The sequence below is a fragment of the Natator depressus genome, chromosome 15, assembly GCF_965152275.1.
Source record: "Natator depressus isolate rNatDep1 chromosome 15, rNatDep2.hap1, whole genome shotgun sequence".
Lineage (NCBI taxonomy): Eukaryota > Metazoa > Chordata > Testudines > Cheloniidae > Natator > Natator depressus.
In genome coordinates this window covers 26,576,575-26,600,835 of record NC_134248.1, presented here as the reverse complement: position 1 = coordinate 26,600,835, position 24,261 = coordinate 26,576,575, and the positions used below count along the sequence as shown (strand labels likewise).

General features: G+C 37.4%; 1 protein-coding gene across 3 annotated transcripts; it reads left to right on the top strand.

Moving 5' to 3' along the window:
* Positions 1-23: 23 nt before the first annotated feature.
* RSRC2 (arginine and serine rich coiled-coil 2) lies at positions 24-23,584 on the top strand. Of its 3 annotated transcripts, none has more exons than XM_074972259.1 (10): positions 24-187; positions 6,784-6,940; positions 7,871-7,914; positions 11,891-12,081; positions 12,734-12,877; positions 17,419-17,541; positions 18,028-18,107; positions 19,021-19,250; positions 20,764-20,853; positions 22,875-23,481. In XM_074972259.1, the coding sequence occupies exons 1-10, from the start codon at positions 182-184 to the stop codon at positions 23,052-23,054; spliced, it is 1,245 nt and encodes a 414-aa protein (XP_074828360.1). In that variant the 5' UTR covers positions 24-181; the 3' UTR covers positions 23,055-23,481. The 3 variants fall into 3 exon arrangements, with proteins under 3 accessions (XP_074828360.1, XP_074828358.1, XP_074828361.1); XM_074972257.1 differs by having other exon boundaries at positions 19,018-19,250; positions 22,875-23,480; XM_074972260.1 differs by lacking the exons at positions 24-187; positions 6,784-6,940 and adding an exon at positions 8,778-8,855 and having other exon boundaries at positions 7,866-7,914; positions 11,869-12,081; positions 19,018-19,250; positions 22,875-23,584.
* Positions 23,585-24,261: the final 677 nt, after the last annotated feature.

The window sequence follows — 24,261 nt, the reverse complement described above, 5'->3', positions numbered from 1 at the left end:
TGCACTGCGGTTATCCTCCTTCGGCCATTGTTACATCCGGGTACCCGATAGGAGGCGCTGGAGCGAGCGGGCGGCGTCTGTCTCTTTCAGTCAGTGAGCTGTAGAGCCGCCCGCAGCCGCCGAGGGAGGCTGGGTCCCTCTGAGGAGCCTGTGAGGGGAGCGAAACCCCAAGCGCTCGAGCATGGCGGTAGGTGCTGCTCATCATGGGATATTTTAAGGAGCGGGGAAGCGAGAGGAACGGGGGCATCTGAGTCGGGGGAACTGGGTGCGCGCATAGACAAAATGGCGCCCGCCTCCTCCCCTTGCCGGCGCCATAATAGGCTTCGGTGTGGGGGAGGGGAGGCCACTTGCCACCTTCGCCTCTTCTTCCAGAAGTTTCTACTTCTTCCCCCCACCCTCCCCGCCCCGGTTTTGCGAGAAAAGCAGAGAGTCTTGGGGACGTCTGTTTTGGGCTTAGCTACCTGCTGGCTCTCAGGGGCGGGTGCTCCTACGAAGGGGGAGGGCTGCCTTGAAGTCCAGACTCTCCATATCTCGCGTCCCGGCGGATCCCTCTGTTCCTCCCCGCCCCTTTATACCTTTCTCCATGTTTGGGAATAGACCTAATATCTGAACATATTTTCTAACACGCAGTATTTAAACGCACTCAAAACCTGTCCCGATGGGTAGCTTTAGTGGGAGATTCCCTTAGACTTCTTTTTCGCCTTTTCTCCTTTATATGTGCGGCTCTTAACAGGGGGGATTTGCTTTTTTGGTTAAAGTATTGGTTAAGCTTGAGGTTTTAATCTTGTGCTCTATTCCTGATTAAAAATTCGTGTTTGTAACTTTTAAGATGCAAGTCAGACATAACTGATGAAGAAGGAAAATGTAGTAGGCAAGTTAACATAGGCAGGATTTTTGGTGCACCAAACGTGAGCTGCCTTAAAGGGACTTGATTTCTTGAAGTTGGGTGTGCATGGTACTTTCTGAAAGCCACGTTTTTTCAAGTTTTCTCTAATTGGGCGAAATCACTAATGTCTTGCAAATTTTGGCTGTAAAAGTAAAGAAAAACTTATTTTTCTCTATTTTTGATAGAATCATTTTGCATTTATAAAATTGATATTTTGTATTTGACAAGTCAGATTATGTGGATCATTTAGTCTGTCACATATAGGAAGGAAATTAATGCCAAAAAAGTGAGGTGTAGGTCACGAAAGCTTATGCTCAAATACATTTGTTAGTCTCTAAGGTGCCACAAGTACTCCTTTTATTTTTATGGGAGTAGAGAGAATCTTAGATTTGCTATGCACCCCAGAGCTGCATTGTGATGGTTCTCAGGGTACCCAGAATTAGGAGTCACCTTGTTACCCGCTTGCTCCAGCGTGAGGAAGTCTTGCTTGTACTTAACTCGGTGTCATCTTCCTAACATGCACCAGCCTGTTACTCACTTGTCTTGACCATGCCAGCCCTTACTGTGCCTTGCAGTTTAACAATTCCTGTACTCCAGTGCCTTTGAAGTGTTCCCCTGTGATAGCCAGCCCCTGACATAGGTTACACACAATTACCAGATCTGCTATTCCTAAGGGAACAGAACACCCCAGCTTGTAAGATTCAACTCAGGATCAGGACTTTGCTTAACATTAAGCCCTTAGATATGTTTACATTGACAACAAAAATATATTCTCGAAGATTCAGGGTGAGTAAGAATATTGGAAGCAAATATTTTATATATAAAACAATATAACACACTTTCTAGAGACTAAATTTAACGACCAGGTTAATCTCCTATCTAAAGAACTTTATCTCACCTAAAGTTCTCTATAGTAAATACATTGTCCATTTTGTTTTCTAGGTGCAGGATGAGGGAATGTCATCATTGCCTCATTGTCTTTGCTCATAGACAGAAAACCCACCCTTGGCTTGTTTTTACTGTGTGCTACTTCCCTGTTGATGTCACATTACTTCATTAACATTAACTTTGTATGTAAATGAGTATCTTTGTGTTAGTTTATACTGCTTAATCTACATCCAGAGAGAGAGAGAGAGAGAGACACACTTCTTACCTCCTGTCTGGAGGAAAACCTGTTTTTCACCTTTGCTGGTGATTAATACTTCGATATTGACTTTAAAAACATAGCTCCTTGCATAGTGTCTGTGTATACGTTTCACAGACCGGTGTGACAGCAGCTTTGATTTGAGACCTCACATTATATTCTTTAATGAACCTAAGGTACAAACCAGACTCATGACCTTTCTGTAACCCTTTGCCTGTCGGAATTAAGAGGTCCTTGGGTCACATACATGAATTAGCTTTATGATGCAGCTCATTGAGTCCATTGAGCAATAGCTTGCTTTCACAGTTAGGCCCTGATCCTGCAGGGACTTAGACATGTGGCTAAGTTTGCCCATTGTGAATAGTACAACTCAAATCAATAAGACTACTCGCAGTGTGTGAAGTTAAGCCCGTACCTAAGTTTTTGCAGAATTCAGGCCTTTCTGTGTAGTGTAGAAGTGTCCTTACTTTGCTGAGTGGTGGATGAGCAATTTTGGACATGAATAATAAGGCTTTTTTGGACTGGAGAACAGTGTTGTAATAGGCTTACAGTAGAACCTCAGTTAGGAACATCTCTGGAATGGAGGTTCTTTATAACTCTGAAATGTTCATAACTCTGAACAAAATGTTATGGTTATTCTTTCAAAAGTTTACAACTGGACATTGACTTAATACAGCTTTGAAACTTTACAAAAAATGCTGCTTTCCCTTTTTTTAGTAGTTTAACACAGTACTGTACTGTATTTGCCCCTTTCTTTTTGGGGGGAGGGGAGGGTGTCTGCTGCTGCCTGACTGTGTCCTCCTGGTTCCAAATGAGATATGTGGTTGACAGGTCAGTTCGTAACTCTGGTGTTTGAAACTCTGAGGTTCTACTATTTTTTCTGCTGGGCATGGTAAGTGGACAGCAAAAAAGACAGTAAATTTAAAAAAAAAAAATCGTTTGGTACTTCAGACCCTCATCTCTCTATTCTCCAAAGAAAATGGGTTTAAAATTTAATGTCAGCTTTTTAAAAGACATCGTAAAAATATACTCCAACTGAAGAAATAACAGACACTGGTTGAGTTGTTGAAAATAAAACACGTCAGAAATTTTTTTGACACCGTAATATAAATCATCCTGTGAAACTCATTAGTTGTGGGCATCTGCAAATATCCTACATGATCACTGTACCAACAGTACTCTGAAGCACTCCCTCTCTCTAAAAAGTATGAGAAACTAGTTAGAGAGCTTTGGAATGCCAAGGACTGATGGAATGGCAAATGTGGGGTTGTTTATGCTCCATTATCTAAAGGTCTACCATGGTTTCCTGGGGGCTGGGAACTTTAGAGTTAAATATGACTAGACAAGCAAAAGTCAAGATATTCAATCTGGGGACTAATGCTCTGTTAATATAAGTATATTAGCAATCTAAAACCAGAATCTCCAAATATCAAATTTTGAAAAGACTAGTACACAAACATTTATTTTGGATACATAGGTGGAGGATGCTGTATCTTGAAAATCATGTGCATAATTTCTTTTGCTTTTTCAAGATATATAAGTGGAGGACACCTTGTATCCAAAATACATTTTTGTGCGCTACACGTTTACAATAAATGCTATATGAGAGATATGTGGTGTGATCCTGATAATAGAAAAATAATAATTGCTTGGTTGCTTTCTCACCCCAGGCTAGTGTTTCAGTAGAATTTTGCAAAGATGCTGGTGTGGAAGGAAGGAAGCAGTGAAAAAAGAGGAGCTGCCTGGACAACATGGAGTGGGTGGGCTAAAGCATGTGAATTGTGAATATTGAGGAGATGTGAAAGGACTGTGTAATGTCACAGTTTAAAAAAGCTTTTACTATATATAGTGTACTAATGGTGACCTTTTTTCACCGGCATGCTGAGGGAATGGGGGGTGCCAGTAAATTAAAAATGCCGGTTAACTCAGAGGGAGAGGTTTGGAGTGCTGGGGGAGAGGGGTTGCAGGGCACAGGCTCTGGGAGGGGGCGTGGGGGGGGGGAGCTTGAGGTGCCGGATGGGGTGGGGCACTCACCTCTGGCATCTCCCCGCCCTCTACTGCTCCTGGCAGAGGTGCAGCCAGGCAACTCTGCAAGGAGGCACACTGCCTCCGTCTGCAGGCACTGCCCGGCCCAATGGGCTGGGAGCAACGGAGGCAGCAGAGCCATCTGGCCACACCTCTGTCAGCAACGGCAGGGGCGGGGAGCTGCTGGAGGTGAGTGCCCCCCACCCGGTACCCAAGCTCCTCCTGCACCCCAACCCCCTGCCCCAAATCCCCTCATGGACCCAAACTTCCTCCCAGAGCATGCCCTGCAGCCCTTCCCACACCTCTGCTGGCTCCGCACCAACTGGACTTTCAGTGCAGATCAGAAATGCTGGTTTATAGAGCTTGCCAGTTGGTGAACTGCTGGATAAAAGAGCTTTTACTGGGGCATTGTTTTTACATGAATAATCAGAAGAATAACTAAAGTAGCAGGGTGCATTGATTTAAATTAAGGCAATTTAAATAATGATTTAAATCACCAAGTGGAAAACCTAGATTTTAATAAACTTTTCCATTGTACTTCCTTTATTTTCTAAAGAAAGGTGCATTCTCATTGGTTGATATAACCATTAAAACATGTTGATTTACAACAAAATAGAGCTTTTATACTAGATTTGGTACATCTTTTTGCAACCTAGGAGGGTACCCTATAACTGTATACATCTATTTAAGCAATTATATAGCTTAATATTTTCAGATTCTTATTAATTGTACATTTCAGTATGTTAGAAAATGGTGAATGATATGTTGATTATTTACTAAATAATTAACTTTTTAGTTATTTGTGTCAAGCTGCAGTAGGATGGGGTGACTGGAATTTAATTTAATTACACACAACAGCATATAAAAAGAAATTTTAATCAACAAAACCTTTAATGTTTTGGATACATAAACTTCTTATCAAAGCATGTTTCACATTTAGAACTCAATGATTTATTAAACAGAGGGATTAACTAATTAATTAATTAAACAGACTATTTCAGGTCCTCCCAGGAAAATTTTCAGATATGCCTAGTGATTGGATCTTATTTTCCTAGTCTTGTTTGAGTCTCTTGAAAATGAGACAGTCTCCTAAATTATTTAGGCTGACCTGTTGTGCCATATTTAAAAAGCTTGACTTCAAAAGTAAGATTTTTTTTTTTCCCGATTCTTTCTTTATGTAGATAAGGAGCCTTTAATTCAAAGTTGTTGATAGTCTCATGTATTCAGCAGATTAATTTTTTAATTTAATGTTGTAAGAGAAAATAATGAGTTTAGGCCTTAACATATTTTGTACTGAATTCAGATTTCATTTCAAATAGGTTTATTTTAAAAAAGAAAATCTTACAATAATTTACAGTGAAAAAAATGGATATAACCCGCTTTTCTTGATTTCCTCCCTCCCACTGTTAAATCATTAGGTTTTTAAATCCTCCCTGTTAAAATCTGGTTCTATCCCTGAAATTGATGCTGTTTAAAAAAAAAAAAAAAAAAATCAAGGTAGTGTTCCATATTTGCTGTCTAACTGATTTCTACATCAGTTTGCCAGTAAAAGCATGGCTTTTCTGTCAGCCATACAAACTCACCGTGGGCTTAGTCAAACTGGATTCTGTCCCTCTTGTCACCAGTAACGCATTCTTCAGGCCAATTAGTTGTCTTCACAGGTTTGATTATGCCTTCATTTCACCTGTCAGAATCACAGAAATCAGTGAGAGTGCATAGGTGCAAATGAAGGCATAATTTGGCTTTGCAAAATGTCTTGCTGGTGATGCATGAAATGGAAAGAATTCATCTTAAATGTCAGATACCAAGGTGAGTTCGTGGAGCTGACAACAAAACTGGGGAAGAGTGGAAAAAGCATGTTCTTGCAAACTGAGCAGATCTGATACAGAAATCATTGAGACACAATGTGTATGGATCCCTCCTATTCTTACAAACACGCATTTCACGCAGAATGATATTTTAATAGTAGCACTGCTATATGGCTGACCATTGTTTAACACTTAGTAGCTTGGAGCTCTGTAAGGATACTGTTTTGTTTTGTTTTTTATTTCATGTCTCTTTGAGGCCAATTCTGCATTGCAGATTTTGGTGCTTAGAGCACCATGTTTTAGCTCTGTTGTGCCCTGATTCATAACATGATTTAATCTGGCCTGGTTGTACAGCATCATGCACCAGAAGTAACCTTAGTGATATGAATTTATAAAAGCAGCATTAGGATGCACAGATAAATAACATAATTTGGAGAAATTCAAAAAAACTTCAAATGGTACACAAATTAAATGTGTACCAAACAATTCAGAAGGTGACAATTTTTCACTGAAAGGTTAAAAAGAAAACAAACCCAGCTCATTTATGAAAGTCCAATCTTCTTCTTTAAGAGTGTTGTTCTTTTATGGTTATCCTGCTTTTGGATGACGTTCTTAGTAATTCTGTTTTCCACAGTAGACTGGATGCAGCGTGTCTTGATAACGGTGTAAAGACCAACTGTCATTTTAGTACACAAACATGGAGACAAAATGATTATGTATCCATAACATTCACTAGATAGAAAATCAAGTCATCCTGGAATGTTTTAATTTTAAAAGATGTCTGATTTAGTTGAACACTTTAAGATCCAAGGTAAAAAGAGCAGCTTATGTGCTAGCGTATCTCATTATCTTCTCTTTGAATTTAAAAAGAAAAAAAATCTTTGATCTTAAGTTTAAAATATTTTAATCTGTCCATGTAGGGTAGCGATACAGAACGAGATGGAATAGCCGCAGAAAAATCATCCCCAGAGAGAGAGAAGAAAAAGGAACAGTCAGATGCATCTAATTCTCCTAGAACCTCAAAACATCATTACTCAAGATCGCGTTCACGCTCAAGGGAAAGAAAAAGGAAGTCAGGTATGGTCAGTCTCAAAGTGATGTCGCTTTACCTGTATAGGTATTTATTATAACAGATTGTAAAATGCTGTCATAGTGTATAAAGTTGATCCTGGCTCAGGAAGTTCTGGAGATGTGCAAATAAGTTAAATGAAGCAAGTTATAAATTATCTCTGATAGAGAACAAAATTCTTGATTCCTGTGGATTCACTACCAGCAAAACATGTAAATTTCATCCTTGCTGTGTTACTGTCCACATCCTTTTGAAGAAAACTGACATATTAGTCATATCTGCCTGAACTTAATTTCTTATAGTAGAATACAATGTTTAAAAATACTCTAAAATAGAAACGTGCACACTTGCAGAACTTGAATCTCTATTTTTAAAATATAGCTTTGGAAAAGGTTGCTCTCGGAAGTCTGGTGCTGGTGGCTTAAGACTGAGAAGCTGAAAGTCTGGAACTCTACTAATTCTGAGCCTAACGCTGTTTTTGAAATACTTTGTACTGAGACTTGCTAACTTTTTTAAATGATTCATGTGCTGAAAATAAAAATTGAATATTTTTCCAAAGCCCAATGGATATTTTTCTTGGCGACTCATAAGTATTAGAAATAGTTAGAAAACCTGATGTGTAAATGTCTTCTGTTAGATGTGTTTGGATTAAGACACTTTACTCCATGGTTTATATCCTAAATATAACAATTATGTTCTAGCTGATCAGGAAGTAAGTATGAAACAAACTAATCAGGCAAAAGTAAATAGCATAAACGGTGAAAAGAAACAAATTTTAAAAATTCTCTGTTCTAATAATATGGTTTCTAACTTTTGTTAAACTTTTATTATTGACTTTGTGGGGTAGAAAAGCTAAATGTAACTTAAATGAGTATAAACTAATAAAATTAGACAAAGTTCACGTTTACTTGATAAATAACAAATATTTTCTTCTTCAGATAACGAAGGAAGAAAACACAGAAGCCGGAGCAGAAGCAAAGAGGTAATTAACACTTTGTAGTGCTTAGGTAATTGTACAATACATCTTTAAAAGTATCTTGTAGTCATGTGCGTGTGTGTAAAACAATATATAAATGACTTTATGGTAAGTACAAAAAAACCATTGGAAACTCATAAACTTAAATGGGTATGGAGTACCTATCATAGTGAAGCATGATTGAAGCCATCATTTTGACAAGAAGGTAATCAGTTTATAGCAAAATTGCATTCAGAAACTGGTAACTTAAACTTCTTGTGGAAACAGCCAAATTAAAATTTCATATGGAGAAGTAGAATTGGTGTTCTTGGTGACTATCTCACAGAGCTTCCATTAACCAGAAGCCTTACGTCTTCTGATGCCTGACCCGTGCTCAGGGGTCTCAATGTTGAATACCCATCTACCTCAGGATATTTCTTCAAAAGAAATCCCCACTGACTAAACTCTGATGATTGCAACTTCGAGTTTTAAGGAATGCTGCAGCATTACATAAGTAGCAATTTCAGCAAGAGTCAGCTGGAAGTGTGGCTGTGACAGCAAAGAGCTCACAGAGGGCTTCTTTAAAAATCGAAGGCAAGGGGAATGAGAAGAGGCAGTAGCAATGGTACATTGGAGATAACTGACTTACCTACCAGAGAAGAGGTGAAAGGAGCAAACAAGGAGCAGCAGAAGTAGCCAGGAGGGAGGCTGTCACGTGGGGCAGTAATAGGCTGGGTAGATGGGGAACTCCTAAAATTTTAATGTGGGACAGGAACTTTCCCTTCCCCCATCCCAATGGAAGCTCTGTAACAATTAATTTAGGAGTTTTTGTGAAATTGACTATATTGTTTAGATCACATGATAACATTTCTATAATAAATCATACTCAGCGTGCTAATGCGCGAAGAGACTGAACTGAAGACGCTCCAGACTCAGATAGCAAAATTATAAGCCTACTTCATGATAAGGTAACTATTAGTCATTCAAACTCATATTTCCCTTAAAAATATCTTAAATCAGTTATGGGATGTAATGGTGTTTTATTACTGAGTGTATGTCTAGAAGACTGAAATTAAAAAAAGATTCTCATTACACTAAATGTTCAGAGAGTTTTTTTTCTTCACTTATAAATAATTCCAGCGTTTTACTATACTGTTAGGTCTCAGTGAACCTTTTACATCTTGCAGGTTGATTTAATTGATGAGCAGGTTTTTCATGAATAGGTTACCTGGATAGTGTGTCATGGTACATCTTAGCTTTCAGATTGTTTTTGCTGGGAATTGCAGTTCTTAAAGTTGTTTAATGACCCCAAACTAAAGACTAAAACATCAGTAGCTGTTTCTGAATATATAGGTCAAAATGTCTTGCATTGTATTCATGGATGTGAATAGTATTAAGTAGCTGACATCTTAAAAATAGACTTCTGTTTAACTCAACTATATTTCTATATATTATAGCTATTTTATGAGATAAAACTATAATAATAGACTGTAAAAATAGCAAAGATATTTCCAGTTTGTTAGAAATGTGTGTAATGAAGGATCTAGTACATTTCTAAAATTTGAAATTTACCAGCAAAAGTTTAAAGGATCTGGGTGAAAGCATCTTAAAAGCTTATTGTTGGTATTATCTAATTATGACAAGTCTGTTCCAGGCTTGACTATTTTAAGTGATAAATAGGTAGTTGGGGGAAAAGGATATTTAAATGTTCAATATTAGGTTAGAGCAGATTTAGCTGAACCTGTAAAATGACTGTATTTCAAAAACGTAGGATTTGCGTTGATACTGCTATATGATTATAGTTCGATTTTTAAAATGACTTAAATGGTCTAAAGAACGAGGAGTACTTGTGGCACCTTAGATGAACAAATTTATTTGAGCATAAGCTTTCGTGGGCTAAAGCCCACTTCATCAGATGCATGCAGTGGAAAATACAGTAGGAAGATATATACAGAGAACATGAAAAAATGGGGGTTGCCATACCAACAAAGAAAATAACAGAACACCACTAGCTGTCACCTTCTGCCCCCAACTAAAACCTCTCCAGCGCATCATCAAAGATCTACAACCTATCCTGAAGGATGATCCCTCACTCTCAGATCTTGGGAGACAGGCCAGTCCTCGCTTACAGACAGCCCCCCCAACCGGAAGCAAATACTCCCCAGCAACCAGACACCACACAACAAAAACACTAACCCAGGAACCTACCCTTCCAGCAAAGCCCGTTGCCAACTCTGTCCACATATCTATTCAAGGGACACCATCATAGGACCTAATCACATCAGCCACACTATCAGAGGCTCGTTCACCTGCACATCTACCAATGTGATATGTGCCAGCAATGCCTCTCTGCCCATGTACATTGGCCAAACCGAACAATCTCGATGCAAAAGAATAAATGGACACAAATCAGATGTCAAGAATTATAACATTCAAAAACCAGTTGGTGAACACTTCAGCCTCCCTGGACACTCAATTACAGACCTAAAGGTCACAATTCTCCAACAAAAAAACTTCAAAAATAGACTCCAACGAGAAACAGCAGAACTGGAATTAATCTGCAAACTGGACACCTTTAAATTAGGCTTGAATAAAGACTGGAAGTGGATGAGTCATTACACAAAGTAAAAACTATTTCCCCATGCTAATTTTCCCCCTATTGTTACTCACACCTTCTTGTCATCTGTTTGAAATGGGCTATCCTGATTATCGCTACAAAAGTTTTTTTTCTCCTGCTGATAATAGCCCACCTTAATCGATTGGTCTCATTAAGAGTTGGTATGGCAACCCCCATTATTTCATGTTCTCTGTGTGTGTGTGTGTGTGTATAGATAGATATCCTGCTGTATTTTCCACTGTATGCATCTGATGAAGTGGGCTTTAGCCCACGAAAGCTTATGCTCAAATAAATGTTAGTCTCTAAGGTGCCACAAGTACTCCTCGTTCTTTCTGCTGATATAGACTAACATGGCTACCACTCTTAAATGGTCTACAGTATTTTGTATTAGAAACAGCTAGTAAATAAGCTGGATATATTAAGAAGAAAAATTGTTTGTCATGGTTTAGTCTCCAGTGAAAAAACTGATAAAAATCAGAACTGACCTTGCCAAAGTACTTTTGGCACTGCAGCTATAGAAGGAAGAGGAGCCTGCTTTAAAAAGAGGCAATGCGGAAAAAAATTGCAGTGCAGCATTGCAGAATATCTCCATTTTAAACTAAAGTGTGAGGCCTCAAATTTAACTTTAATAAACACCTTAATTTAAGACATCAGTACGTACTTAATCATGGGTAGAAGAATTGTTAAACTTCAAATAAAAAGTTGTTATATGTATGTCTGAAGCTATGTCTGGGTTTACAGATGTGCTTGTGTACATGGTATGTCTCTAGACAAATATTAAATGTACTTTATTTACAAATATGTATATGCGTGTATATACATGCTCAGACACTGGTAGAGACAGAAATGTGCTAGGTTTTTAGCATTGCTCCATTATAGATGGTGTAACCAGTAACTGAGGATGAACACTGTTTTCCTTGTAATGCTTTGAACTGTCATGTCAGGAAACAGTGTAATAATATAGTAGAACCCCTTTTATCCGATCCTCCATTATCTGGCTCTCCATATTAACCGAACAACCAGTGTGCACAGGTCCGGAAGTGGGCGGTCTCTCTTGTGGCCGCAAGATGGTGCTGCCTTGCACTTTCCCATTCTTCGGATTATCTGATTTGGCCCTGGTCCCAGTTAGATTGGATAAGTGGGGTTCTGCTGTACTCTGACGGGTGCTTTAGAAATACCTAAGATAGGTGGTGGGGGAAATGATAGTGTGTACTTACAAAATTGGGTAGATGATGGTATTAAGTAAAATAGCCATCACCCTTGACTGAGCCACACTCCTAAGGTTACTAATGTTGCATCACAACATATCATTTTTATCTTCTGATACCATACTAACTCTTTTTGTTGCACTATCTTCCTGAAAGAACCAACTTCTTCTTAAAACAGGCAAGAAGACACGAGTCCAAAGAAAAGTCCTCCAAGAAACACAAATCTGAGGACCACAATGAAAAAGAACACTCTTCTGACAAGGGAAGAGAGAGCCTAAATTCGTCTGAAAATGGTGAGGACAGACACAAACGCAAAGAAAGGAAATCATCAAGAGGCAAAAGTCATTCAAGATCCAGGTCTCGTGAAAGGTAAGTTGTCTATATATGTGATTATTGAATAATCATCTCTTTTTTATCCTTCAAGTGCTTGACAAAAATTGAGTGCTTTGGAGTTTTATTAGAGTTCCTATGTACAGCTGAATCGTGTCTAACTCTGGGTTTTTGAAAAAAACAGATTTGTTAACTCTAAAGTAGCAAAGATTCCCGTTTTATCATGCAATGCATTTAATGCTAGTCCAGATTTTTTTTCCTGAGTTGATAGTAAAGTTATTGAGCCTCTTTAAGGCTTGATAGTGTCTAAAATTAATCCAACATATGCATATTAATTTATGCAATGAATGTATATTGTATAAATATTTAATCCCTAAGCACCGATGACCGTACATTTTCTCCTAGTGTCAGAGCATTGCTTTTCCCTTTTTTGTGTTTAAGGTATTAGAGTTCTGCTGTCTTAGATAAGGAACTCGAGTTAGCTCTGAAAATTGGGACTCCTGCATTGGAATGCTCTTTTCATGTTGTTTGGTTACCGCACTAACATATTGTGTATCAGTATTAATGAGTAACATTGCTTAATGAACTAGTGGCTTTCTTATAGTGGTAGTCTTTGGGTTTTTTTTTCTTTCATACCCCTCACTTAAATTGTTCAAGATACTAACTTTATTACTGGAATATATGTTTTCAGACGTCATCGTAGTAGAAGCCGTGATAGAAAAAAGTCACGGTCTCGAAGCAGAGAGAGAAAACGCCGTATAAGATCTCGTTCTAGATCAAAATCTAGACACAGACATAGAAGTAGAAGCAGAAGCAGGACTAGGAGCAGAAGCCGGTAAGTATTATGTTCTTAATTTGTCATTTGTGTAAATGCTGTTACTGGACCACAGAGACTTTGTCACCACTCAAATGTAGCATGTTTTAAAATCTGTTCAGATTAACTGAAATGGCATAATTTAATGGAAATAGCTTTCTATTGCATTAATAGCTAGAGAGTCCAGTGTGCTAGTCACTGTACAAATTCATAAGATGATGCATTTGCCCCAAAGAGCTTACCATCTAAGAGTTGGGTTCTCACCTTTTTTTAGGAGAATGACTCCATGGTATAACTTAAAAAAAGTGTCTTGGGACCCCACAAGTTAAAGATTGTTGGGGGAACCCTATGATCTGAGACAGTATAGATTATAGGATTTTGAAAAACGATATGAACCCACAGAATGAGAGGACAGATGGCTTTGTTAAAAGTGCAGAACTAAGTCCAAAGTTATGGCTTCAATTCCCATCTCTGCCACAACTTTGCTATATGTCCTTGGAAAAATCTCATGATGTTTTTAGACTTCAACTCCCATGGCTATAAAATGGAATTACTTAAGTGCAGAGCTATAGAGAATAACTTGTAAACCACTTTTAAGATCCTCTGTTGGATGATGGTATAGAATACGAAGTATAATTTGTTACTGATAGATGTGTAATTCCATTTGAACTACTTTTGACTGAATTATTTCTGCTCAAGCTCGCTTTATATTTCAATCTAACCTGTTCATGCCACACTTTCAGTTTAGTCAGCTTGGAGTATAAAGTTCTCAAAAAGAAAAAGAACAGTGCAGAATGAAAGAGGCAACAAAATTTGTTGTTTGATGTTACTAGAGTGGTGAGATTGCCAAAGTGCTTGTTAAAAATAACTTTACTGTATCTGCATCTTGTTGTTTCCAGATGGTGCTTCTCTGTAAAACACACACTTCAGGAAAGGGGAGCTACCCACCTTGAAAATACTAGCTATCAAAGATATTGACCCTCAGTATATCTGGTGCACTTGACTCCACAGCTTTGTTTGACAGATCTGGAGCCTTTTGCGGTTCTTGGTTGTTTTTTTTTTGTTTAGCTTGTATTGAGATAGTGCACCTGTATTCTTAGTGGTGTTTTTAATATACTAATTTGCCTATGGAACTTCAAGATAAACTCACTGATGAGACTTGTTTTATTGCAATTCAAAATTAAGTACATGAAAAATTTGGTAATACCATCTTTACTACTGTCTGCTGCCCAGTGAGACTCTTGCCCCATTGGAGCCAGCTACCAGCAGAATAAGGCATGAATGTTCAGAATATCAGAATCTAGTTGCATTTGCCATCTTTTGCATAATATGCTGCAGTTTTTGTTCTGAACAAACAAATGATTTGCTGCAAGCTCTGATCCAAAATAGGCGGTAGATGCTTATTTTGTTCAACAAACTTGGGTAAAAAACATGTGAATCCTAGATGTGAAAGTGATACACCCTCAGAGCCCTCTGAGATCCTCTGAAATATTCAAATTCCCATCCTTATAACGTAACCCAAATATTTCAGGTAATGACTTTAGTTTGGAAATCTGTAGTGACTGTTTAGCATTAGATCAGTTTAGTGTCCCAGTATGTTCCACTATGAAAATCAGGGTTCTGGTGTAATATTATAATGACACTTGTGAAATAATCAGCAAACTTCATCTGATCAGCCACAGAATTCAATAGTATGGTTTTTCTCACAAAGATATATTATTTCAACATGCACTTCTCAGAAGACAGCTGAGGGGACATACGTGACATAATGAACATGCTCCTGCCGATATTTAATGTAGGATCTTAAACTGGGGTTTTTTTGTTTTTTTGTTGTTGTTGTTTTTTGGGGGGGGGGGGGGATATGGAGAATGGAATGTGTCAGTTCCCTTAGAGTTCTAAAACTGCAGACTGCATGTATTTAACAAAAACAATTCAGTATCATTTAAAAGCTGTCTTTCGTATATTTTAATGACCCTATGTACACTCCCATGCATGTATTCTTGCTTCCTCTTCAAGAACTGAGTTAAAAAATAACTGAAACCAAGCAGCAAGTGTGCAGGAAAAATAAAGGGTTTTCAGTTTAGTCATGACCTTGCCAACCAAAAATATGCAGTGTATTGGGTTGCAATAGATCATGACAGTAATCCACTTTTTTGGTGATTGCTGTATTCAGACGTAATCAAAATCCTGGAAAAATGAGTTATTAATATTTGAAATAAAGTGTGTGGGTCACACAACTCTTGTGCTTTTTCTCGCAGCAGTTGAGGCCTTCGTATCACATCTGAGCTCAGTTAGTCTTTTGAGGTAAAACCACTGGACTGAGCTCCAACAAAAATTTAATTAGCAAGACATGGTTATACTTCCACCACAAAATGAAGCCTCCTATTTATGAAATACTGCATTCGCCGTGATACAGCGCAGCATTTATAGTTGTCAAAGCCTGAGTTACTGGTGACCATTTCCAAGAAAGTCCCCAGTCTGTTTTCCAAGTGAGCTTTCTTTTTGGCACTTAGATGAGTCTGAACTCTTTGTTTTTTGGTATTTATAACTTGGTAGCAGTTCTGCCATTGTCTCGCTCAGATTCAGATCTGAATGGGGTGCATAAAGCACACAGCAACCATTTTCCAACTGTAAAATGCTCAGATACAGAAGTTAAAATTCTTTAATTTTCTTGATGCCTTGGTTGGGCACATCATTGATCAATCTCTGATAACTGGTGTTATGACAGGTATGCAGGTGTCTCTGAAACATATGCTGTGGATTGACTCAATTCTGATGAATGATACAATTCTGTGCCAAGTTTCACAGTGCCTGAGTCAGTATTTTGACTGTGATCTCTTCTAATGAGATAGTAAACTGACCTCTTTTGTTCTCCATTAATTTTTTAGTGAAAACTGATATATTTTGTAACTTTACTCTGATGGAGTTAGTTCACTGCAAATTGTTTGCAATCCGTGCAGCTTTGAAAAAAAGGAGCAGAATATTTAAAATAGCTGCTCTGTCCCCAACCAGCCATATTCCTTATCAGAGCTTATATTTTATGCTTCATTAAATGTCAAATGGCAAAAGCTTCGGTCACTGTACATCTTAAAATACTTTGTCTGTCTGTGGCATTTTCTAAGAGCCATGTGGGGTGTAGTCTCTGCAATTTGCTGCTTGTCAAGCACTTTCAGAAATTTAGGATATGGTGGTTGTAACGTTCCTCTTGTCAAAAGCCTTGCAATGGAATAAATCTTTGAAGTCTTGTAATCGAGTGATCAGTGATGTTGGATGAGAGGATCGGTGGTAGTTGTGCTTCACATTGTGTCTGAGCAGCTATTGGTTAGCAGCAGTATTTTTTACAGTCAACCAAAAGCGATCATGCTTTATATCAGGAATTATATTGCTGGGGAGGAAGGGGCTTACCAGACGAACTGGTGTCCAGTTTCTAACATTTTTCTGTAGTGCCCAAATATTCTATAATTGAAATTTAGCTTCTTATCAGTTTACTAGCCTTCAGAAAATCCATGCTTCAGAGTTCTCTGCACTGGATAAAAATTCCAGATGAGCAGTGTTCCCTTTCAGGGGTATTTGTATGAGCTTCTGAATCCCTGGGTTCAAGGTGCTCTTCTAACTTAATCTTAATTTTACAGCTCTTAGTTTTAGCAGGACTACTTGCCAAAAAATATCTATGGAGTTATTTTCCTCATTTATGTCTAAAGATTCAGAAGGAAAGTCTATTAGGGTTTAAAATCATCCAGTCAGAACACAGCATCTGCAAAGCAACAGGTGATAGGTGACTACCCAAGATTGGGCCTCTGTTAGCAATTTTGAAATCTTGCAGATTTATTATTATCCTGCTTTCTTGTACCGAGACCAGTGTTTTTCCTATGTATGTAAAACCATTCCTCCTCTAGAGGGCCATGCATTTTTTCAGAGCTAAGCTCGCTTTTTGACCTTTTATCAAGGTTATTTTTTCTACTTCACTTTAAGATGTAGTAATATCTAGTATTTGACATGATAGTGAACTATTCATAAAATTATTAGATTACTGTAAATTACTCCCTCAAACTTTTCCCCACCCAAAATAATATTTTTAGGACAGACATCCACCTGTTAGTGTTGAGTGGGGTATGGAACTCTTCCGCAATCATTTTATTGAATTTCACACCATTACTTTGTGTGTTTCTGGCAATCTTAAGGTATTGGTTCAAAAAGGGAGGCTCCCATGGGCATCTGTTATGTCATATTTAAAATTTTGAATTTCATAGCGCATAAGAACTCTAGATTGTAGATTTCAGTCAGAGATGAATAAGGAGGAACTTTAATTCTTAGAATTGAGTGTTCTAACATCCCCTCTTACAGAATGATGGCCTCTAGTATTTTAATTTATTCACTCCCCCCCACGCCCCTCCGATGTATTGTTTTATATTTGTAATTGTGCTTCCCACATTTTAACTCTCCACTGTGTCCTTGGAAAGCAGTTGAAGGATTTTAATGTTAAATTATTTGTGGAATATTAAAATACACATGGATTTATTTCAGTGACTAATGGATCTTTTTATTAATATGGTCACTTACAGAGAAAGAAAGAAGAGAATTGAAAAACCCCGAAAGTTCAGCAGGAGTCACAGCCGAAGTCCAAGTCCACCACCTTTTAGGGGGCGAAACACAGCAATGGATGCGCAGGAAGCATTAGCCAGAAGGTACTCAATTTCATTTAAAAAAACCCTAACAAATACTACAGACCAAAGTACTTTCCCTACCTAATAAGGACAGTGCAAATAGTGACAGTACAAGATTCTTTACAGTACTGGAATCAGCCAGTTAATGCCAGTTGTGGCTTTGGGGATTTGAACAGCAAATCCACTTAAGACTGGATTAAGACCACCAATTCACTACTGGTGCCTGTGTGTGGTGTTAAATTTTACTTAGAATTTTCCTTAGTACTGCTAAGCACCTGTTTGCTACTATCTGTAATCTTTTTTTTTTTTTTTTTTTTAATCTTTAAATGTTTACAATTTAGTTTCCCCTTAGAGCTTCAAGATTTGTGTAAATAATGGTAAAATTCATGTTCATTCTGACTTTGCTTACATAAATAATAGACTTTTGTATGGAAGCTGACCAGTATTGCTAATCTTTTGCATGTTAATGTGTTTAAATTACTTTTTAATTATGTAAATCACTTGTAGGTTGGAAAGAGCAAAGAAATTGCAAGAACAGAGAGAAAAAGAAATGGTTGAAAAACAGAAACAACAGGAAATCGTTGCTGGTAAAAAAAAAAATAAATAAATAAAAAATTTTTTTACCTAAAGTATTCGTATGGAACAGTAAGGGGAGGAAAAATAGGACGTAGCTTTGTTAGATCTTGGACTTAAACAGTTCTGCAGAACCAACTGAAATACCTCTAACCCTTTTTTCCTTATTCAGTAGTTAATTATGGTAACTTGGATCATATGGTGGTCAATTGCATGAGAAAATGTTTGAAAACTTCCTGTTGGGGTTTTTATTGTTTCCATCAGTGCCCAGCACCACAATCACCATCCTGAGGATGACTTGATAACAAGAACTCTGCATGTTAATTATTTGGAGGGGGGACACTTTCCACACCCCATGCCTGAACAAGCACCCCAGAGCATTCCTGAGCCCCTGTTGGCCGAGGAAATGAGAGAATTGTATTGAAGAATAGTGCTCTAGTTTCCCATATGGTATTCCAGTCAAGTACTATATTACATATTATCCTTATTCCAAAAAGTATGCATCACTATCTTCTGGCTTTTAATTGTTCATTGCTTAAAAGTGATGAGTGATGTGCAGTTCTCCTTTTTTAGCTATTGGTTCAGAAACAAATTTTGTGAACTTGGTGTACCTAGTTTTTTTTAATTGTCTAAAAGAATACAAGGGGAGTTTTAATGTAATGTTAAATTAACTCCGTTTCACTAAAATTCATTGCAGACTTCCATTTTTAACATACCTTGCTATTTTCTAAAGTGCATCCCATGTCTCATCCTTACATTTTCCATCTATTTTCTAATAATGCAAGGTAGAAACAATTGCTAAACTTATACTGGAGTGTTGCTCTAACAGATTATTCCTCGTGTTGAAAATTTATTCAAAACTTTAACATTTACTTTCATTTCCCTCCAACCCCCCCCCCCCTTTTTTTTTTTCTTTCTCTTCAGCAGCTGCTGCCACTGGGGGTTCTGTCATCAATGTTGCTGCTCTTCTGGCATCAGGAACACAAGTAACTCCTCAAATAGCTATGGCAGCTCAAATGGCAGCACTACAAGCAAAAGCACTGGCAGAGACTGGAATAGCAGTACCTAGCTATTATAACCCAGCAGCAGTGAACCCGATGAAGTTTGCTGAGCAGGAGAAAAAGCGGAAAATGCTCTGGCAAGGGAAAAAAGAAGGGGTAATTCTCTCTTTTCTACTTTTAGTGTGGAAGCATCTTAATATAAATCTGTTTAAAATGTTTGCTTTCTGTGGGACAAGATTAAACTGAGAAGAATGAAATTGCTTGTTAACACTGACTATTTCTGTTAGCAACAGCACAACATTAAATTTGGAGTGTAGGAAATAAGAAATGACCTACTCCTTGAATGTCAGATGTTACAGTGATGGGGGCCATATAAGAACCCAGATACCCAGACTGCTCCTAAGGCATAATTAAATTTTAAAATAAATTTCTTGGGTTGCATAAAGGTTGCAAGTAAATATCAATTGCAAGATGGCCTTTGCTATGGGATACGCAGCCTGTTTTAAGCCTAAAGAAACGAAGTAAAAGCTCTTGGTTTCCATGAAGTAACGTTCTGACAAAATTAAAATATAATGCTTATGCAGCCTGTTATCCTGCTTTGACCCCCCCAGAACATTATTTCTGTCATACCATCACTGTGAAAGTTGGATTATTTACTTTGGGTAAGCTGTTTTTCTGGCACACTGCAGGCTTACAGTAAATGAATTCTGCAGCCTAGAAAACAATGTCTTGGGTATAAAGCAGCACATTAATATGATAACAATTTTGTGCTTATAAAATTGCAAATTTGTAGTCTTTAAATCCTTATTCGTTTTAGGCTGTCAGATTTATAATAGTATTTACAAAAATACAGATCTTTGAATTTAAAAAAAAAAAAAGTTTTGAGGGTAGTTGAATTTATAGAAAGCAAGTCAGGATTTGAGTAGAGTTTCAACTTTCTACCTCCCAGTGCCAAGGATTTTGTATTAGTGTTTAGTGGCTGTAAACACCATATGTTGCTATAAAGAGTTTGTGGTACATCAGATTCATTGCCACCAAATTACCTTAATAAAAAGTTCAGGTTACTTTTTATATTTGGATTTTTCAAATTTCACTTTCTACTTAATGTCTATTATAGAGTGAAAGATTGAAAAGCAGCGAAAGCTTCAAACTATGCTGTTGGACAAAATAAGAGACACTGCCAGCCAGAAAAACTCCAGTGTCCCATAAAGTATAATAGTAAAGATAAACTACACATGTTCATGTCCCATCAGCTCTACTGCAATAAAGAAGTTCAGGGGGACTCAGTCTGTCACCACCAATATGTTCAAAGTAGTAAGTGTTATCTGGGAAGGATAATCATGAACCAGCTTCCCTTCTGGAGCTCATCAGAACTCTTGCTTAGTTGTAAGAAATGTTGCTTCTGAGCAGTTATAATGAGGGTTTAGTGTTTCAACAGCACTTCCACCCTTTCTTGACCTACAACACCAGACCTGGACTAAAAATTTGAACTGGGAACTTCTATATGGCAATAGAGAATAATACCACCAAAGTAGGCCATTGTCTAGACCCCTTAGTGTCAGTCTCTTTAAGGCATCTTTCTGTCTGTTTGTTACTACTTGAGTTGTAACTTTATTGGAAATGTTCTGAAAAACTTTTAAATTTGTGTAATTGTTTCCTACTCTTGTAGGATAAATCACAGTCTGCAGAAATATGGGAGAAATTGAATTTTGGAAACAAGGACCAAAATGTCAAATTCAGAAAACTAATGGGCATTAAGGTATGGAGTTCTGAATTTCTTTGTATTTGGGTCTATAATCTTAATATTCCTTTAAGAGTGTGTTTTATGACTGACTAATATCCATTTAAATTGCTTAAAAATAGCAGAAACCACATCTTGGGGTTTTCCAAAATTAAAAACTTGAATTCATGTTAAGATGCTGTTTGTGAATTTAAATCAGAAATACTTCCCAATTCAAGAAGAAGTTCTTGAACTTGCTTTGAGGAGATTCTGACTAAATTGTCTGTCATGGCTTGGAACAGAAACTATTACAGTTTAACTCAACTCAATATTCACCGTCAGTAGTTAGCTACACAGAGTTATTAAACATATTGTTTAGTAATTGCAGATATGTATATAAATTAATTTAATTCAGATTATTCTTTTGGACGAGGGCTGTCAAGTGATTTTAAAAAATTAATCATAATATTTTGGATGTTTTCTACATATTCAGATTGATTTCAATTACAACACAGACTACAAAGTGTACAGTGCTCACTTTGTATTTATTTTTGATTACAAGTATTTGCACTGTAAAAAAACAAAAGAAATAATTTTCAGTTTGCCTAATACAAGTACTGTAGTGCAATCTCTTTATCATGAAAGTAGAACTTGCATATGTAGAATTATGTACAAAAAAACTGCATTCAAAAATAAAGCGATCTAAAATTTTAGAGCCTGCAACTCCGCTCAGTGCTACTTCTTGTTTAGCCGATCACTCAGACAAACAAGTTTCTTTAACATTTTCAGGAGATAATGCTGCCCGCTTCTTGTTTACAATGTCACCTGAAAGTGAGAACACGCGTTCTCATGGCACTGTTGTAGCCGGCGTCACAAGATATTTATGTGCCAGATGCGCTAAAGATTCATATGTCCCTTCATGCTTTAACCACCATACCAGGGGACATGCTTCAGTGCTGCTTGATAACAATCCAAAGCAGTGTGGACCAGAGCATGTTCATTTTCATTATCTGAGTCAGATGCCACCAGCAGAAGGTTGCTCTTTTAAGACTTCTGAAAGCGTTCTTCATACCTCGTCCCTCTTAGATTTTGGAAGGCACTTCAGATTCTTAAACCTTGGGGTCAAGTGCTGTAGTTATCTTTAGAAATCTCACATTGGTACCTTCTTTGCGTTTTGTCAAATCTCCAGTGAAAGTGTTCTTAAAATGAAAAATATGTGCTGGTCATCATCTGCGGCTGCTATAACATGAAATATATGGCAGAAGACAGGTAACACCAAGCAGGGGACATACAATTCTACCCCAAGGAGTTCAGTCACAAATTTAATTAACACTTTTTAATGAGCATCATCAGCATGGAAGCATGTCCTCTGTTTTTTTGTTTGTTTTTTTTTACAGTGCAAATATTTGTAATCAAAAAATAATATACACTTTGAAATCAATTGCAACACGATACAATATATAAATGAAAATGTCATCGAAAATATTTAATAAATTTCAGTTGGTATTCTATTGTTTAACAGTGCGATTAATCACGATTAATTTTTTTTTTGAGTTAATCGCGTGCGTTAACTGCTTTTGATCGACAGCCCTACTTTGTACTAATAAAAAAAAATCCATTTAGAATAAGGAAGAAACATGTTTTATTATTTGGGAGTGAAGTGATGATCAGACTAGTAAATTAGAAAAAACAATTCCAGTTGTTACTGGATTTCACCTCCAACTTTAAATTGTTCTACCTTACTGTTAAATATCCAAATGTTGATTTCAGTCTAGCTTTTTTTAAAGCTGAGCAAATGTTTAGTATAATTCAATATTAATGTTTTTCATAGGTGAGGGGAACTAACTTAAAATTAATCAATTTTGCTAAGTGTCATTACACTTGAATGCCCCTTCTGGCACGTAGTTCATATTATTGCTAATCATTATTACCAGCTGCTACAAACAGCCAAGTAAAAGGTCTTGTATTAAGCTTAAAAAACAGCTATAATACATTAATGTTTTGACGGTTGTTTAATAATGTTTTAATCTTTTTCTATAAATCACTTGTCTAATTTCTAGAGTGAAGATGAAGCTGGTTGTAGTTCAGTTGATGAAGAAAGTTATAAAACTCTGAAGCAACAGGAAGAAGTATTCAGAAATCTGGATGCACAATATGAGATGGCACGATCACAGACTCATACACAAAGAGGAATGGGATTGGGGTTTACATCTTCAATGCGAGGAATGGATGCAATTTGAAAAAGAACATGATTTTAAAGTCTGGGACTTTGTGAATGATTCCCGTTCTGAGGTTGGGTCCTTGTTCACCAAAAAGCTAGCATTCTAGCTTGCATGGGTGTTGCATTGACTTTAATTTATTGAAAAAGTACAATTTTTCTGTAAATATGAGATTAGTGATACTGGTGTTAGTGTTGTAATCAGGTTATACCCACTTCCATTAAACTTGACAGAACTATAGAAGGACAGTATTTTTTAGTTAAAGTTCTACTTTTTCAAACAAAGCAGCAGCTGGGGTAAACTCATACATGGATATTTCGTGTCCACTGTCTTGTGTACTTTTGTACTTTAACCTTGTACAGTTATTTTCAACTCTTGAAACATGAAAGAAACATTGTGTAGATGTTATCTAGCAGATTGGCCAATTGGCACATTAATCCAGTGCAAAAACCTGGTTAATAAACATGTTTTTCTCTAAACTGTTATTTTTAAGTTTACTTAAAAGCTTGTTTTAATCGGTTTCTTTTAAGTTATCCCACCCATAAGTAATTTTTAAAAGTTATGTTGAATTTCCAGCTATTACTTTAGCACAGGGAGCTCTGTAGTAGAATAAGAAAAAAGGTGAATGTCAGAGGGGTGGTATTAAAATAATAGTAATGGTACGGAACATTTGTTTTTTAACTTGTCAGTTTATGCTTGACTGTTACTATGGTGTACATAATGTGTCCCAATGTATTAGAAGGTTTTGGAAAACCCAGCACCTACTAAGCAAGGGATTAGCCTTCCCATGAGGGTGAAATACACCACTTCCCTGAGCTACTCCTTCATCCCTAGCCCAAACCCCCTTCCTCCCTAGTCTCCTGTTGGCTAGATGCTCTCCATTGCTTGGATTCAAAGACGCTACCACTTGCTAAATTTTGTACTCTATAAATTAATTACACCCTTACACCAGAAAAAATCAGTGTTTTTCCCTTACCACAACATAAATCAATGCTGGGACAACACCCCATACAGTGAATTTAATTTATGCTGGACCTACAAGCAGAGCCCTGCCTTGGTGGCAGAGAGGCACAAGTTTTCCTCTCCCTCTTGGGCCAAAACAGGGAGCAACAAGCTGAGGAGCAGGAAGGCCTTGATCAGCTGGAGGATGAGGAACTACAGGCAGGGTGGATCTGAGGCAAGAGTCTGTTCTATCACCTCAAAGAGGGCTTGGAATGGGGGTGGAATG

Bases quoted from the DNA above. Each gene is read 5' to 3' on its own strand.
- RSRC2 (XM_074972257.1), top strand. The intron at 12,082-12,733 runs GTAAGTTGTCTA...ATATGTTTTCAG, and splicing joins AGATCCAGGTCTCGTGAAAG to ACGTCATCGTAGTAGAAGCC. The intron at 18,108-19,017 runs GTAAAAAAAAAA...CTTTCTCTTCAG, and splicing joins ACAACAGGAAATCGTTGCTG to CAGCTGCTGCCACTGGGGGT.